We start from the raw sequence: 19,013 nt of genomic DNA on the forward strand, positions 1-19,013 counted from the left end.
AAGTAGGAATTTGAAAAACATATATACAGTAGTTTTTGATAATATTTCTTACTTTTTTGTGTGTAGATTTTTAACCCACTGTCCAGGGCACATATGATCATTGAATTGCACAGTTAGCTATTTCCAATATCTATCTGATCAACTCAATGAGGGGGTGATGTGACAAATCAAGCTGGCATATTTTTACGCACTCTCTTGTTACGCCATCTGCCTCCTTAAAATTCATTTTTTCATGTCTGACTAATAACTATTAACATATGTGAGTATAATCTGCATTTTCATAAAAGAGAAAGGTTGGCCCTCAGTCTTAAAGAATTTACCACCAGATCTAATTTTGTTCTTAGTTGTATGTATGTAATTGATTTTCTAATTTATTTCGACTATGCCTAGTTAGTATCTTCCACTATAGAGTGAAATCAGTAACTGTTTCTTAACTTAAATTCTATTATTGACTTATAAACAAATATAAATTCTGTACTAATTATAAATATTTGGGAGATGAAACAATAGCATTATTGAAGTATTTACTTGGCTCTATTCGAAAACATGTTAGCAAAGCCAGCTCTTAATTAATTCCAAAGTAATTAGCAGTTTTGTCAAAAGTAGTATTTGTGTAACTATATATGTTAATTTCATGATTTAAACAAATGATACACCTTGTAGAAGAAACTATTAAAAGTAACAAATTTTTTGATGTATTCAGGTAATGTAAAGAGTTAAGTTTTAATTCTAATTTCTGTAAATTAAATATCGAACAATGTGTAGTTTGAGTGCCTATTATTGTGATGATATATAAGTGTCCAATTTTTGGTCCCGAGACAGTCAGTCCACTGCAGAGTTTCAGACAAGAAACCCGTGTTGGTTGGAACAACAACAATGCATCAACTGTAAATAAGTGGTGCACCAATAGGCCATGTATTAAAGCAATGACAGTGGCTGTTCAATTTATCTGAAAGACTGTGAAATGTGTGGTTAGGTTTTTATTGCTCGTAGATGTTCAAAAGTAGCAGTATATTGATGTTTGCCTGCAAACTATTAATGAGGCTTATTCAAAGTTAAACAGTAGTGCACTGGCCATATAACTGTGTGTTATTGGGGAGCTGAGAACAGTGAAAATAAAGAACTATGAAATGCAAATGTGCACCTGTTGAGTACATCATTTAAAGTAGTCAGTGCTGAACTTCCACCCCCATTTTTCAGGCACTATAGCAACACTGTATGTCGACACTGAGGGCAATCGGTGATGAAATAAAGCAGGTGAACGTCATTTTTCTTTTTTATGAACTTCAGAGATCCTTTTTTTCTTTCCTTGTTACATCACTTGACCCCACTAGGAAGACAGAAAAGTCCTTTTTGCTCAATGAGGAAATTTTTTCCTGACTCATTGATGTAGCAGCACTGAATTTTGTTCCTGCAATTAAAATTCTGATTGCTTGTCCACCATAATTCAGTGGCTATACTTCACCCTTGGCTGTCTGCAAGTGGCTCAATTTTACACATACTTGCTGTTCAGGGGGTTCCGATTTCATGCCTACCTTTGCTGTGCCTGATGTCTTGTTTGGTACTGTTTATTTGGCTTTTTCATCAACATAATTTGATAATGTCTTAGGTGAATAACTTATCGGTGGCAAATTTTTTGAGAGCACTTTCGCATAGTTATGATCTTTTATGTAACTGCAGCTAGAATATTCCATGTCCTACCTCATTCACAATGTAGTTTTGTTTTCCACATGATACACTTCAAATGTTAACAACACTATCACAATCTGTGATAGAAACAACTTGAAAGTGATTCTTGTGCTCTACATTTATGTTACCTTCACAGTTTCCTATAAGCTGCATTATTTGTCTACACCTTTTGAACTTTATTTCCATCGAATTCTCTGACAAAGTCAAATTTCCATGCTACAGTTTTGTCATGTTCAGTGTATGTTTTTATTCTTTAAGTTTCTTGATATACATCTTCAGTGAACTGATAATAAATGTAAGCAAGACACATGTTATTTGAGCTTTGTTATTTTGTCATTATAGATGCAACATTTTTTTCTTTTTATCGGCATAAATGGCATTATTTCATGAAGCCACAAATCGAATTTTTAATTACAAACTGCAAATAGAAAATTTTTATTTGGCACAGTAGGAAAGGTAGAAAGATGGTTAGGCAAATTGAAAATGTGTTCAATTAAGGTATTCTGTATCATAAGAAAGAGGACTATATGTTCTGTGTAGTTCTTGTTGCACCACATATGACACTATCTCATTTCTGTAACTGGAAATAAAAGAATGCTTGCTTGCTCTTTGATGTTTACCAGTACCCCTCTTTCATTGTTAAAGCATTCTGTTCTCCTCTTTGTCCTTTACTTATCAGTGACATGCACTGCATACTGTTTCAGCAAAATACACAGTGCATTGTGAAAGCTTTGTAATACAGACTCAGTTCCTTTACTATTGCAAACTGATTTCTACTACATTCAGTGAATAATTTCCACCATCTAAACCATTTTAAAAAATCATTTGCCTTCTATCAACTAGACATATTCATCATCTCATTCCTGCACGACCTCTTCATATGAAGAAAATAATTAAAAAGTAAAAATAAAAAAAGTCACACTTCTTTCAGCTGAGATTTTACTTGTGTAAATGACATAAAGTCAATTAGGGAGTGCTCAAGAACTATGAAAACACCCAGAGGCAAATAGGCAGTATAAATTTTTGATCAGTGTAATGGACCATTCTTGTGTGGCAAGAGCGATCAGTCCAGAGTCAGTCAAGGATGATCTATAGGAGCACCTACTGTACAATGGGGTGAAGCTGAGCAGATTTTTAGGTTTTTAGTAAATTTACCCATTAATTTTGTTTCCATACTTTATGAAACTTTAAATATTTGATCTTCTAACAATGTGTTGCATTACATTGGGTTCATATTTTTTGAATATTGTTTATTGTAAGGTACTGTATAAAGGCGTTTGTTAGAGAACATTTTTGTGTTAAAATCAATACCTTTTTCTGAAAATAAGACAATTTTAATACACTACAACATGAAATAAATAATCTTACAAATCTATATGTAGCTTTGCTATAGTGTTCATTTATAATTTTCATTGATCTGACATTCATGGGCAGTGATCGGAAGAGAAATCTTCCTCTTCTGATGTATTGATACACGTCAATTTTGCATACCACATTAGTGTATAGAACATCTCAGATGTCAGGTACTTGAGGGAAATGGAACACTGTCATTTTTTCCCTTCTCTTTTCCTTAGAGATTTGATTTGAATCTTCTTACCCACTGGTATACTAATTATTCCTTCCACACAGACTTGTGGTCTTCTGTGATGAATTTGCCCACAATGACTCTGGGCTGCCCCTTCTTGATAGTGCAAACTAAGATTTTATTTCATCACTTCTGGTTTTTTTTTTTTTTTTTTTTTTTTAATAGATGTGTTGGTGTGGGTGTATGTGAGGGCGGGGGGGGGGGGGGGGGGGGGGAGGTGCGTAAGATGTGTAGAAGATATCTACGTTGATCAGGAAAAGTTTTTACAGTCATCACTCTGAAGAGGAAATCCCCACTCTCCACAGGTCAAAATTCCTTCTACTATTAATTTTTCATACTTCTCACTTAAAACCTGCTGATCTCTATGTCTCCTTTTAAATTTTTCATTTGCCCTAATCTAATCTAATCTCCATATCTGCCAGCATAGTTTTTGGAACACCATCCTCCTCAGCTAGTTTTCTGAATCTTCTACCACTTCTCCTACACTCAACAATAACATTTTGCATTGCATGTTTATCATATTTTAAGAGCGCACCCCACTTGCAGCTCTTTTATAGTTTCTGACTTGTCCCACTTCACCCCTGAAAATGGCAAGTACATGAACAAATTAGTCTCATCAGTACATTAATGACAATAACTTCATGAAACTTTGTATACAACATAACCTCAATACTAAATCTCAGATGATAGGTTAAGCTGAAAATTGTATTAACATTCTTCAAAGATAAGGTGCAGGTTTGTAAACACATATTATAAATTAACTTTTTCAGTATGAAAGAAAAAATGCTCTTTGAATTATGTACTAACAAAATTAACTTCAAACATTATGCACCTGCTTTATAAAACTTTGATTCACACAACCAAATGCAGAGATCACTTTCAGAGTGAGGCACTGCATCTACGTCTACACCTACATCTATAATCCGCAAGTCACCTGACAGTGTTTGGCAGAGGGTACCTTAAGTATGTCTATCGGTTCTCCCTTTTATTCCAGTCTCATACTGTTCATGGAAAGAAAGATTGTCAGTATGCCTCTGTGTGGGCTCTAATTTCTCTGATTTTTTCCTCATGGTCTCTTTGCAAGACATACATACGAGGGAGCAATATTCTGCTTGACTCCTTGGTGAAGGTATGTTCTCGAAACTTCAACAAAAGCCCGTACCAAGTTACTGAGCATCTCTCTTGCAGAGTCTTCCACTGGAGTCTATCTATCATCTCCATAACACTTTTATGATTGCTAAATGATCCTGTAACGAAGCGCACTGCTCTCCGTTGGATCTTCTCTATCCCTTCTGTCAACCCTATCTGGTATAGATCCCACACCGGTGAGCAGTATTTCAGTAGTGGGTGAACAAGTGTAATGTAACCTACTTCCTTTGTTTTTGGACTGCATTACCTTAGGATTCTTCCAACGAATCTCAGTCTGGCATCTGCTATACCCAAGATTAATTTTAAGTGGTCATTCCAATTTAAATCACTCCTAATGCCTACTCCCAGATAATTTATGGAATTAACTGCTTCCAGTTGCTGATGTGCTATATTGTGACTAAATGATGAAGGATCTTTCTTTCTATGTATTTGCAGCACATTATACTTGTCTACATTGAGATTCAATTGTCATTCCCTGCACCATGCGCCTATTCGGTGCAGATCGTCCTGCATTTCAGTACAATTTTCCATTGTTACAACCTCTCGATATATTACAGCATCATCCACAAAAAGCCTCAGTGAACTTCCGATGTTATCCACAAGGTCATTTATACACTCCTGGAAATGGAAAAAAGAACATATTGACACCGGTGTGTCAGACCCACCATACTTGCTCTGGACACTGCGAGAGGGCTGTAAAAGCAATGATCACACACACGGCACACCGGACACACCAGGAACTGTGGTGTTGGCCGTCGAATGGCGCTAGCTGCGCAGCATTTGTGCACCGCCACCGTCAGTGTCAGCCAGTTTGCCGTGGGATACGGAGCTCCATCGCAGTCTTTAACACTGGTAGCATGTCGTGACAGCGTGGACGTGAACCGTATGTGCAGTTGACGGACTTTGAGCGAGGGCATATAGTGGGCATGTGGGAGGCCAGGTCGACGTACCGCCGAATTGCTCAATACGTGGGGCGTGAGGTCTCCACAGTACATCGATGTTGTTGCCAGTGGTCGGCGGAAGCTGCACGTGCCCGTCGATCTGGGACCGGACTGCAGTGACACACGGATGCATTCCAAGACCGTAGGATCCTACGCAGTGCCGTAGGGGACAGCACCGCCACTTCCCAGCAAATTAGGGACGGGTGTTGCTCCTGGGGTATCGGCGAGGACCATTCGCAACCATCTCCATGAAGCTGGGCTACGGTCCTGCACACCGTTAGGCCGTCTTCCGCTCACGCCCCAACATCGTGCAGCCCGCCTCCAATGGTGTCGCGACACACATGAATGGAGGGACGAACGGAGACGTGTCGTCTTCAGCGATGAGAGTCGCTTCTGCCTTGGTGCCAATGATGGTCGTATGCGTGTTTGGCACCGTGCAGGTGAGCGCCACAATCAGGACTGCATACGACCGAGGCACACAGGGCCAACACCTGGCATCATGGTGTGGGGAGTGATCTCCTACACTGGCCGTACACCTCTGGTGATCGTCGAGGGGACACTGAATAGTGCACAGTACATCCAAACCGTCATCGAACCCATCGTTCTACCATTCCTAGACCGGCAAGGGAACTTGCTGTTCCAACAGGACAATGCATGTCCACATGTATCCCGTGCCACCCAACGTGTTCCAGAAGGTGTAAGTCAACTACCCTAGCCAGCAAGATCTCCGGATCTGTCCCCCATTGAGCATGTTTGGGACTGGATGAAGCGTCGTCTCACGCGGTCTGCACGTCCAGCACGAACGCTGGTCCAACTGAGGTGCCAGGTGGAAATGGCATGGCAAGCCGTTCCACAGGACTACATCCAGCATCTCTACGATCGTCTCCATGGGAGAATAGCAGCCTGCATTGCTGCGAAAGGTGGATATACACTGTACTAGTGCCGACATTGTGCACGCTCTGTTGCCTGTGTCTATGTGCCTGTGGTTCTGTCAGTGTGATCATGTGATGTATCTGACCCCATGAATGTGTCAATAAAGTTTCCCCTTCCTGGGACAATGAATTCACGGTGTTCTTATTTCAATTTCCAGGAGTGTATATATTGTCAATAGCAATGGTCCTACAACACTCCCCTGCGGCACACCTGAAACCACTGTTACTTTGGAAGACTTCTCTCAATTGAGAATGACATCCTACATTCTGTTATCTAGGAACTCTTCAATCCAGTCACGCAATTGGTCTGATAGTCCATATGATCTTACTTTGTTCATTAAATGACTGTGAGGATCTGTATCAAACACCTTCAGAAGTCAAGAAACACGGCATCCACCTGGGAACCCGTGTCTAAAGCCCTCTGAGTTTCGTGGACGAATAGCGCAAGCTTAGTTTCACATGACTGTCTTTTTCGAAACCCATGCTGATTCCTACAGAGTAGATTTCTGGTCTCCAGAAAAGTCGTTGCACTCTAACATAATATGTGTTTCAAAATTCTACAACTGATCGACATTAGAGATATAGGTCTATAGTTCTCCACATCCATTCGATGTCCCTTCTTGCAAAAGGGGATGACCTGTGCCCTTTTCTAATCTTTTGGAACGCTACACTCTTCTAGAGACCTACGGTACAATGCTTCAAGAGGATGGGGGGCAAGTTCCTTCGCGTACTCTGTGTAAAGTTGACCTGGTATCCCATCAGGTCCAGTGGCATTTCCTTTTTTGAGAGATTTTAATTGTTTTTCTATCCCTCTGACATCTATTTCAGTATCTACCATTCTGTCATCTGTGTGACAATCAAGAGAAGGAACTACAGTGCAACCTTCCTCTGTGAAACAGCTTTGGAAAAAGACTTGTAGTATTTCAGCCTTTAGTCTGTCATCATCTGTTTCAGTACCATTTTGGTCAAAAAGTGTCTGGACATTTTGTTTTGATCCACCTACTGCTTTGACATAAGACCAAAATTTCTTAGTATTATCTGCCAAGTCAGTATATAGAACTTTACTTTCGAATTCATTGACCACCTCTCGCATAGCCCTCCTCAGACTACATTTCGATTTGTGTAATTTTTGTTGGTCTGCAAAGCTTTGGCTTTGTTTATGTTTGCTGTGAAGTTCCCTTTGCTTCCATAGCAGTTTTCTAACTTGGTAGTTGTACCATGGTGGCTCTTTCCCATCTCTTATCATCTTGCTTGGCCCATACTCATCTAATGCATATTGTACAATGGTTTTGAACTTTGTCCACTGATCCTCAACACTATCTGTACTTGAGATAAAACTTTTGTGTTGACCCATCAAGTACTCTGAAATCTGCTTTTTGTCACTTTTTCTAAATAGAAAAATGTTCCTACCTTTTTTAATATTTCTATTTACGGCTGAAATCATAAATGCTGTAACCGCTTTATGATAACTGAATCCCTGTTCTGCATTAACTGTTTCAAATAGTTCGAGTCTGTTTGTCACCAGAAGGTCTAATATGTAATTCCTTCAAGTTGGTTCTCTGTTTAACCACTCAAGGTAGTTTTCAGATAATGCATTTTAAAAAATTTCACTGGATTCTTTGTCCCTGCTCTATATCTGGTAAATTAAAATCTCCACCCAGAACTATAACATGCTCGGGAAATCTACTCGAAATATTTTCCAAATTTTCCTTGGTGTTCTCCACAACAGCTGCTGAGCCAGGGGGCCAATAGAGACATCCAATTACCATGTTTGAGCCAGGTTTAACCGTGACCTTCACCCAAATTATTTCATATTTTGGATCTCCGTCAATTTCCTTCCATACTATTGCACTTTTTATCACTATAAACACACCTCCCCCTTCAGTGTCCAGCTGTCTCCGCACTATACATTCCAATCTGAGTTTAGAATTTCATTACTGTTTACATCTGGTTTCAGCCAACTTTCTGTCCCTAATACTATATGGGCATTGTGACTGTTTATTAATGAAAGCAGTTCTGGGACATTTCTATAGACGCTCCAACAGTTTACTACACTCCTGGAAATGGTAAAAAGAACACATTGACACCGGTGTGTCAAACCCACCATACCTGCTCCGGACACTGCGAGAGGGCTGTACAAGCAATGATCACACGCATGGCACAGCCGACACACCAGGAACCGCGGTGTTGGCCATCGAATGGCGCTAGCTGCACAGCATTTGTGCACCGCCACCGTCAGTGTCAGCCAGTTTGTCGTGGCATATGGAGCTCCATCGCAGTCTTTAACACTGGTAGCATGCCGCGACAGCGTGGACGTGAACCGTATGTGCAGTTGACGGACTTTGAGCGAGGGCGTATAGTGGGCATGCGGGAGGCCGGGTCGACGTACCGCCGAATTTCTCAACACGTGGGGCGCGAAGTCTCCACAGTACATCGATGTTGTTGCCAGTGGTCGGCGGAAGGTGCACGTGCCCGTCGACCTGGGACCAAACCGCATCGACGCACGGATGCACGCCAAGACCGTAGGATCCTACGCAGTGCCGTAGGGGACAGCACCGCCACTTCCCAGCATATTAGGGACAGGTGTTGCTCCTGGGGTATCGGCGAGGACCATTCGCTACCGTCTCCATGAAGCTGGGCTACGGTCCCGCACACCGTTAGGCCATCTTCCGCTCATGCCCCAACATCGTGCAGCCCGCCTCCAGTGGTGTCGCGACAGGCGTGAATGGAGGGATGAATGGAGACATGTCGTCTTCAGCGATGAGAGTCCCTTCTGCCTTGGTGCCAATGATGGCCGTCTGCGTGTTTGGCGCAATGCAGGTGAGCGCCACAATCAGGACTGCATACGACCGAGGCACACAGGGCCAACACCCGGCATCATGGTGTGGGGAGCGATCTCCTACACTGGCCGTACACCTCTGGTGATCGTCGAGGGGACACTGAATAGTGCACAGTACATCCAAACCGTCATCGAACCCATCGTTCTACCATTCCTAGACCGGCAAGGGAACTTGCTGTTCCAACAGGACAATGCACGTCCACATGTATCCCGTGCCACCCAACGTGCTCTAGAAGGTGTAAGTCAACTACCCTGGCCAGCAAGATCTCCGGATCTGTCCCCCATTGAGCATGTTTGGGACTGGATGAAGCGTCGTCTCACGCGGTCTGCACGTCCAGCACGAACGCTGGTCCAACTGAGGCACCAGGTGGAAATGGCATGGCAAGCCGTTCCACAGGACTACATCCAGCATCTCTACGATCATCTCCATGGGAGAATAGTAGCCTGCATTGCTGCGAAAGGTGGATACACACTGTACTAGTGCCGACATTGTGCATGCTCTGTTGCCTGTGTCTATGTGCCTGTGGTTCTGTCAGTGTGATCATGTGATGTATCTTACCCCAGGAATGTGTCAATAAAGTTTCCTCTTCCTGGGACAATGAATTCACGGTGTTCTTATTTCAATTTCCAGGAGTGTATTACCACATTAATATTGTCATTCCCTGTTGCGTTTTGCCTACTGCTACCTTGTCGCGTCTCAGGAGGCACCTTGTTGGGCCTAGGGAGGGAATTCTCTAACCTAAAAAACCCACATGTGCACTCCACACATACTCTGCCACCCTTGTAGACCCTTCCTTCATTTAGTGCACGCCTGACCTATTCAGGGGGACCCTATATTTCTCCACCTGATAGCAGAGGTCGAGAAATTTGCACCCCAGATCTCCGCAGAATCATCTGAGCCTCTGGCTTAAGCCTTCCACTCGGCTCAAAACCAGAGGACTGTGATCGGTTCTGGGAACAACACTACAAATAGTTAGCTCAGATTCCACCCCATGAGCGAGGCTTTCTGACTTCACCAACTTTGCCGACCGCCTGTATGAACTGAGGATGACCTCTGAACCCAAACAGCAGGAGTCATTGGTGCCGACATGAGCAACAATTTGCAGTCGGGTGCACCCAGTGCTCTCTACCACCACCGGCTGGGCCTCCTAGACATCTTGGATGAAACCCTCCCGGCAAGCAGACAGAGATTCTTCTTTACTGACCTTTCTACTGTTTCCCTAAGGGGCTCCATCACCCACCTAACATTTGAGCTCCCAATCACTAATAAACCCCTCCCCCCGTGTGCCTGCTCAGACCTTGCTGAAGGAGCAACCACAGTTCACTGACAGGTAGAGTGGGCGACACCACATGACCAGCCTTCACATTGACCCTCCGCCTCATGCGACGCAAATGTTACTGAAACTGCCACTCCCCTTGGGGACAGGGTGTCCCAACCATGCTCGGTACTCGTGAAGATGTCTCAACAGCAAGAACCGTGGATGAAGCATGTAACAGCTGAGGTCTACCATGTGATGCACCAGACTCCCCACTGCCGCTACACTCCGAGGCTGCAGCCTGAAGATGGCTGAATACGGCCATCAGCACATTCAGCTGTTTGTAAACAGTGGCCAGCTCCTCCTGCGTCCATACACAGCAGTCACACATCCTATCCATCCTAAGAAATCAACAATTTACTGTACAGAGTTAAGTAATCAACTTTTAACTAGACTGCTATCACTTTTTTATCCAGTAAACATTGGAGAGTTGAATACATTGTTTTATATATTCATTCTAGAGGGTACATACCTATAAAAGATGTAGGTCTCAAGACAAGGGATCAACTATTAGCTACCTAGCCCATGTACGAGTCCCAGAAGACTGAAGGAGGAATTTCCAAACACTCTCTAGTTTGAAGCAATTTGGCTGGAGAAGTCAGGCCTAGGATATGGTGCATACATGGAAAGGTCTAACTACAAACAAAATCTGATTGTAATGCATCCACATGAAATATCACACAGTAAATCTTTTGTGATATGGTATTCTTCATTATCTATAGCCAGAGACACACACAAATCACTTTCAGTCAATAAATTTCCTCTGACCACAAACAACATTTCTATGTCCCTTGCTCATAAACTAAGACTATTATCTTTAGCACATTTGAATCACCTGCTGGCTGCTGAGATTGTCTTCACAAATTACACTGGTCAACATAACTTATGCTAGTTTGTTTGTTTGCAAATATCTTTTTAAATAAAACTACTCTTCTACTAACTCCTGCAAAATTAAACTAATAAAAAATCAGAAGCATACCTCGAAGAAGGTTCTTCAGAGCTGAAATATTGTCCACAACTTTGTCAGGGTCTTCTAGTACTTCATTTTGGGCACGTAACTTCCAGTTATTTTCTAGAGATGCATAAGCAGAGGACATTTTCTTTTCCCTGGAAAGTAAAATGAGATAATACAGAACTACAGTCAAAATATATATAATGATAATTGGTGAAACACAGTAGGCCACCTCAAGAAGGGGATATGAAGGTATGTGAAAACTGAAACTGAAAAGCTGATTCACAGATCTCCAGCATGCCCGAGATGAACTAAGACCACAACTTTATCATACATACTGTATGATAAGGCATCTGCATTACCATTTGGATTATTTGATGTGGTTCTTCCATGCATGCATACTTAACTGTATTAATTCATTACAAAGATGGATGGTTTGAGAATGAACACAAGTGCAAAACTAGCCACCATCAATAAATAAAGGAGACTTCCTAATGCAACTTATGATGGTGCATGACCCATTTATTTCAGAATATCTGGTGGTTTTATACTTTGAAACAAGTAATTTCACATATAGTCAATTTCAATTTCGAGGGATGCCTTACTTCAACCACATAGGCTCTATTATATAGGCAAAACATAATAATAATTTATGTAGGGCTGATATCTTGGATGGGAAAGAAAAATATCACCCTGATGGAGGACCTATGGCCCTTGAAGAGGTCTCTGGAGATAGCCAAAAAATGAGTCATGCAATTCCATTTTGATGTGCACGCTCTGTCCCACAAATAAAAGCGTAAAAGTGAATTTTTCAGTGTATCTCAGTTTCCCTCATTAACCTAGGAACTGTCACATATACAGGGTGGAGAAAAATTGTGTCATGAAATTTTTAACTCTGGATAGCTGATGTCAGTAGGAGCCAAAATTACTAACATTGTGTAAGTCGACAATGCACCATTTTTATGCTATGTGCTCCAATTAGCCGTGGGATTGCCTTGTTGCCATTTGTCAGTTGACAGGCAGGGCTATGGTTGTCTGTTCACACATACATACATCCTTCACCTCATCACTGCCCCAATGTGATATGCACACCGGTCTTGCTGTTTGTCTCCACCTCACGCCAGAGGCATTCACACATAAGCTTCGCTTTGGAGCACACACTTCACCTGCGATTTAGTCATACAGTAATCATGGTGGCACAGTATTTGTTTTAATAACAATGCGATATTGTTTTTGTTTATGTACTAGCCAATGGTAATGGACACAAAACTCAATGGTTGTATGAGGAACAGTACCCAGCAAGACGCTACCCACACTCGCAAATATTTACAGCAATTCACCGCTGACTTGGTGAAACAGGCTTGTTAGCAGGATTTCATGGTGATGCTGGAAGACGTTGAACACAATGGGATGCTACATTTGAAGAGACTGTTCTAGAGCACTTCGAGGTAGCACCTATGACAAGTACTTGAGCAGTTGGACATGATATGGGGGTCACTCATCAGTTAGTCTAGAGGTTTTGAGGGATGACAGCCAGCACCCACTTAGTTTCCAACCTGTCCAAGACCTAAATCCTGTGGTGGACTATGAACACAGGTTAGGGTTTTGTCGGAGGTTTCTGCAGCATGTTGCACAAGATACAAACTTCCCCACCATTGTGTTGTTTACCAGTGAGTGCACTTTCCATCAGGATGACCTTTACAAGACTTGAAATGTTCTTTACTGGACAAGGGGAAATCCTCACATCACATATGTCCATGGACACCAGGACAATTTTCACTAAACATTTGGGCAGGCATTGTGGGTGACCATCTGATTGCACCAGTTCATCTACCTCCTCAACTTACCGGGGCAAATTACCTTCACTTTTTGCAAGAAACTCTATCCGGCCTGCTGGAAGATGTTCTCCTGGACATACAGCTATGCATGTGGTTGCAGCATGATGGGGTGCCCACACATAACAGTTGTGCTGTGCTTGGATATTTAAATGAACTCTTCGATGACCGGGTAATTGGCAGAGCTGCTTGTAGGACATGGCCCGTGCGATTACCAGATATCACGCCACTGGACTTTACCTGTGGGGGTTCTTCAAGGTTCTAGTTCACCCACCCGGATGCGAACCACCTAGAAATGAAGAGGAATTAATGGATTGCATTCAACATGCCACCAATGACATCAGGCAATGTCAGGAATCTTTGATAGAGTTTGGCAAAACACCATTCGACATTACCAAGCTTGTGTCATGTCAGAGGGTTGCCAGTTCAAGCACCTGCTTTAAGTAAACAATGTCCTAGCTATGGAAAAGGCCCTTTCCAGGGCTGACACAATTTGTAAAAGACTTTCGGTATGAAGTAACACCTGTTGATGGGTTTGTTCCTGGTACATCTTATCATGAAACTACAATGGATGTGTAGGGACCCTGGCAGATTCACCCTCAAAGTGGCACGCTACCACCGAGTGTGTGGGCTGCCTTGGAAACATTGCGATCTCTGGCCGGCAAAGCATTGATGGTCATGCATTGTCTAGAGCATACGGCAACAGTGCCATCATGTGGCCAATCAGGGCAAGTGGCGTGAAGATTCCATAGTTTAAAAATTGTGCATTGTCAGCCTATGCAACACTAGTAAGTATGTTTCCTTCTGGCATCAGCTATCCATGGTTAAAATTTCATGTCACAATTTTTCTTCAACCTCTATAGTTCTTACTACAGTTACCATTTCCCTTTTGTTACCTTTAATATTCAAGTCCCCAATTGACTATTCAGTTTTCCACATTTCTTCCCACTTCTGATAAATGCCTGAATGATTCCTGTGAGTATACCTTGAATGACTTCATTTCCCACCCTTCCGCAGCTGAACAAATATTCTATCTATATGATCATGCTATCAATGAGAGCCTAACCTTCTTTAATTGATTGCACTTTGGTGTCATTAACAGATGAATAGATCCTCAATTTGCTTTCACCACTGATGGTGGATATCTTTTTGTAATGGTTCAAAGATGTCTTCATTCGCCGTGTTAAAAAAAAAAATTAGCCATAATGAATGATACAGGATATGAGTACTATGCATTACACCTAAATATGATGTTGAGGAACCAGCCATAATGTAACAGAACAAGACACAGGGCTTAAAGAGGAGAGAATGGTTGATATAATAATGTTCTCAGAATTTCCCAGAGAACTGAATGATTCGAGAACAAAAAAATTCCTGGAATTACATCACCATCAGTCATACAAGGGTTGGAACTTTAATAGTGGCAACTATTTATTCACAGCTTGTACAAAATAGATACATGTTTCAAAGTTTTACTGAACTTCAAAGTAGTCAGCAGCATTGTGTATAACCTGTTTCCAGCAATGTGGAAGTTGTAGGATACTCTTAACAGTGCCAGTTGTGCTGACAGTTCTAGCGGCACAGTCTATTGCCCGATGAATTTGTAGCAGTTCTGAAATGAATGCCGTGAAGTGTTTCCTTCAGTTTAGAAATCAAGTTGAACTCACGAGGACTTAAGTCAGGGGAGTGCAGTAGGTGATATAGCGTTTAGTATCCCATCAGTGAAACAAATCATTAACAGCTTGTACTCTACGTGCTTGAGCATTGTCCTGCAAAATGATGTTCAGGTCCTGCAGAAAATGTTATCACTCCTGTCTCTAAGCTGGTCATAGGTTGTGTTAAAAAAATGAACATCATAGAGACAGAAGTGGTGAGACTACCTGCAGCACCTGACCATCATTTTGCAGGACAACGCTCAAGCACGTACAGTGCAAGCTGTTACTGATTTGTTTGAGTTATGGGGCTGCCAAGTGCTATACAACCTACTGTACTCCCCTGTCTTAAGCCCTCGTAAGTTCAACATGATTTCTAAACTGAGGGAAACACTTCATGGCATTCACTTCAGAACTACTACAAATTTGTTGGGCAATAGACCACACAGCTCAAACTGTCAACACAACTGGCAATGCTAAGAGTATCCTACGACTTCCCAATTTCTGGCAGTGAGTTATACACAATGCTGGTGACTACTTTGAAGGTCAGTAAAGCTTTGAAACACATATCTATTTTGTATGAGCTGTAAATAAATAGTTGCCACTATTTAAGTTCCAACCCTCATATATTACCAAGATCAGTTGAAGATATAAGAGCTAGGAGAGCACTTGATCTGTTAGCCAAAATCTGTGAGAACCTTTAAAACTGATTATTGAACTCTTTTACTGCACTGGTAGCACATATTAACATTTTTAAAGAACAACATGGAAAAGATAGAAAGTGCCATAAAAAATGTAAACAGAGTAATGTACTGAATATTGCCTAAGTGTGTGGGATCCACACTAAACAGGACTAACAGGGGATATTGAACCTATACAGGGAAGGGCAGCATGAAATCTCACAGGTTTGTTTGACCCATGGGAGAGTGTCACAGAAATACTGGGGAAACTGAAGTGGCAGAGCAGAGTCTATCCCGAGAATGCCTACTAACAATGTTTGAAGAACTGTACACCATCATACATGAATGGAATTTGAAGAAACCTTAACAACATGACATACCCTCTGTCATGCACTTTATGGTGATTTGCAGAGTATGGATGTAAATGTAGATGTAGATGTTGTTGTTGTGGTCTTCAGTCCAGAGACTGGTTTGATGCAGCTCTTCATGCTACTCTATCCTGTGCAAGCTTCTTCATCTCCCAATACCTACTGCAACCTATGTCATAGACGTAGATATAGCTGCAGATTCATAATATTTTTAATTTCAAAAGAAGAGTGCAACACATAAAAAATGAATTCCATAATATAAAAATGGAATAAGAAAATATATTAAAGTTCTACTGCAGGGCTGGCAAGAAGTAAAGGTCTGATAGCTCTACCGAGATACAACACTCTCCCCCAAAATTGAAAGTTTCATCAGACATTCATGTTACAGAGCCCAACCTTTCTACACTCAGTCATCCCTGGTGATGTTAAGGATGCTATGCTGTTCCACAACTATCTCTGTCTAATCAGACAAGTTATGTATTTTATAGTGACAGTGACACCCATTCAGTGCCTTAGCAGATTATAGTGTTGCACTTCATCCAGTCTGTTCCATATAGCACATAGGGAAGGGGACAGCTTCTGAGGGGAGGGGACAGCTTCTGTTCACTTACTAATTAAATAACAGTTCTCTGTAATGACTCACATCCTATTCCTAGAAAAATGGTGATCTGTTCATTATGGCCTCATCAGAGCTAGTTTGAGTGCAGCTTACATTCAAATTGCTGAGAATGTATTATATGTGCAAGTTGCTTTGAAAGTAGATCAGCCAAAAAGAGCCTTAGATGTTTAGGTAAGTTTAAAGTGAAAAGGATGGAAATGAGTTTTCAAAGTGTTCTTTGTTGTCAAATATCTTGTCTCCGCACCCACTTAACACCATGAAGAGTTTTCCAAATCTAAGATCCTAGCTGCTGATTTAATTTTATTGGTGACAGAACAAATCATAAACAGTGACATATGTATACCAGGAAATTCTTGTGCTCATTATCTCTTTGTGTCTATGGTGGCTTGGGTGAAATTATTTGCTCATTATGTGGATTCTTAAATTACATTTAATATTACATATCTATTTTAGCATCATTCATCAGCTGTAAATTATGTTTTCTTCTTCAAGAAAAACAATCACTTTTCTCTTTTCTGTCACTATTTAAGGTTGTGAGAACCTGTTTTTTTAAGATTAAGAGATGTTCCCAACTTTATGCCATAACACTCAGTTCTCCTGAGACTCTGTTTGTGTGTGATTCTGCTCATAAATTATGCATTTCACAGGTATTTCTCTGATACTGTGGGCTACATTTTAACCACAGCTGAGTAAATTATCCATGTGTTACTTATTTCAGTCTCCTAGTGTCAAATGTCAGTGCCTTGGCATAAGTTAATAATATCACTGACGAAGTACATTGACATGGAAAACTTAAGGATGAAAGTCACTTTTCCATGACATGCCACTGCCAAGTAACATAGCTTGATGAAACTTGGACTATACATAGAAATAATTGCTACAGCATGGCAAAGAAGGTAACTAAAAGAAATATGGAATGAGACAAACAGAAATGACACTTTTATTCAAAAACAATAATTACACTGAAGTCAATACAGTTTATGGTGATCCCCTTGACATTGTAAAAGGTGGGATATGGTTCTTAATAGGATGTGTAATCACTACAGATGGTAGATCATGTTTTGCATTATGCTCCCAATCTGGCAAAAATATTGGTAGGGAGTTCTCAACATAGGGCTTCCCATTCCTCCATCATCATCATTGTCAGCAGCTAGGTGGTCACTGGTGCATGTGGATGTGCTGCAATACATCTCCCAATGAATCCCATATCGTCGTGTGAGGATCAGAGGAACGTAACTCCATTTTAGCTACTTTACAGGAGGTTAAAAAAACGATTTTTTAAGAAGTACATTTCTTTTTTCAGTGACTAATACAAACTTTATTGAAAAATTTCTACACTTAAAAATCTGTCAGATGATAATATATTTATAAAAATGGTTCTTACTGGACTACCACTATTAATTTTTAATATGGTGCTAAGGAGATATGTCTTTAGATCCTAAGTAAATAAATCTACATAGAGGTTTTACACTTTGGAGATATGCACTTGGTTTGCCAAAATATAACTTACAGAGGGAATTTTCTCATTAAAAACAGATAGGGTACAGTAAAAGTAAAAACATATGAGCAGAATTTGTACCTACATCACCAATGAATGTTCACTTTCTAGCTAACTTCATCACAACTGTTGCTACCACAGTATGAATCTCCAGCTATTTCTTCTTGAAGATTCTTGTAAAATGCGTGGTACAGTTCCCTGATCATGCCACTGCGACATAGATCCAGGAGGTCTTTTACCTTCTCTTCCTGGAGTTTCAGTGCTCCATGGTATTTCGGTTCCAACTGGAAGATTGTATTGGAATTTCAGGATTTTCTGGAAACTGGCAAACTTCTGAATAGTTGATTATGGAAATGCTTGAAAAAGAGGTGATTAACATCACTTTTGCGATACTGAAGTTGCGTCACTTTAAGCCATTGTACTTGATTTCTTTCACTGTCAATTTTAGTATTCTTAAACTTTTCCTTCTGCATAGCACCAAAATCCAAAAAGTCCTTCTGGTCCATTTCAGCAGTTTGAACAACAGTATACCATCCTGAAGGGACATAAATATTAACATTTTTTGCAGCCCTCTCTATACGGGCATGGACTGAATCACACTCCATTAAAGACTGCCCAGGCTCAAAGAAGCATTGCTCTATCACCAGGATGTTCAATGTTTGGACAGGATGAATGAACATGGTACTCATGTTGACATTTCGGTTCTGTCCACCACAAGTGTCGGAGAACAAAGCAACTGGATGGCCATCTGCAATCTTCTGGAGTTCTTGAGCCTTGTTTAGCCACACCTTCATGCCACATGTAATTTCTAGCTTTCCTCGTAACAGTATTGTATACTGTGAGGTTGTGTACTGCCAGTCTTCTTTTGTAGAAAACGGCTTTAGCTGCTATGTGTGGACAGTATCTCACAGCTTCTAGGTCAAACTCCAGTAAATGACATTCTCCTGCTTTGGCCCAC

The 19,013-nt window shown here is 41.2% G+C and overlaps 1 protein-coding gene across 4 annotated transcripts in view; it reads right to left on the reverse strand.

Moving 5' to 3' along the window:
• Positions 1–19,013, reverse strand: part of LOC126325851 (clavesin-2-like) — a 223,457-nt gene that overhangs the window by 113,569 nt on the left and 90,875 nt on the right. For all 4 annotated transcript variants that reach the window (XM_049995366.1, XM_049995348.1, XM_049995374.1 and 1 more), the window contains one exon: positions 11,431–11,558. In XM_049995366.1, coding sequence (XP_049851323.1) covers positions 11,431–11,548 — 118 coding nt within the window. In that variant the 5' untranslated portion in view covers positions 11,549–11,558. The remainder of the gene's footprint in view (positions 1–11,430; positions 11,559–19,013) is intronic.

The sequence above is a fragment of the Schistocerca gregaria genome, chromosome 2, assembly GCF_023897955.1.
Source record: "Schistocerca gregaria isolate iqSchGreg1 chromosome 2, iqSchGreg1.2, whole genome shotgun sequence".
In the NCBI taxonomy this organism is placed as follows: domain Eukaryota; kingdom Metazoa; phylum Arthropoda; class Insecta; order Orthoptera; family Acrididae; genus Schistocerca; species Schistocerca gregaria.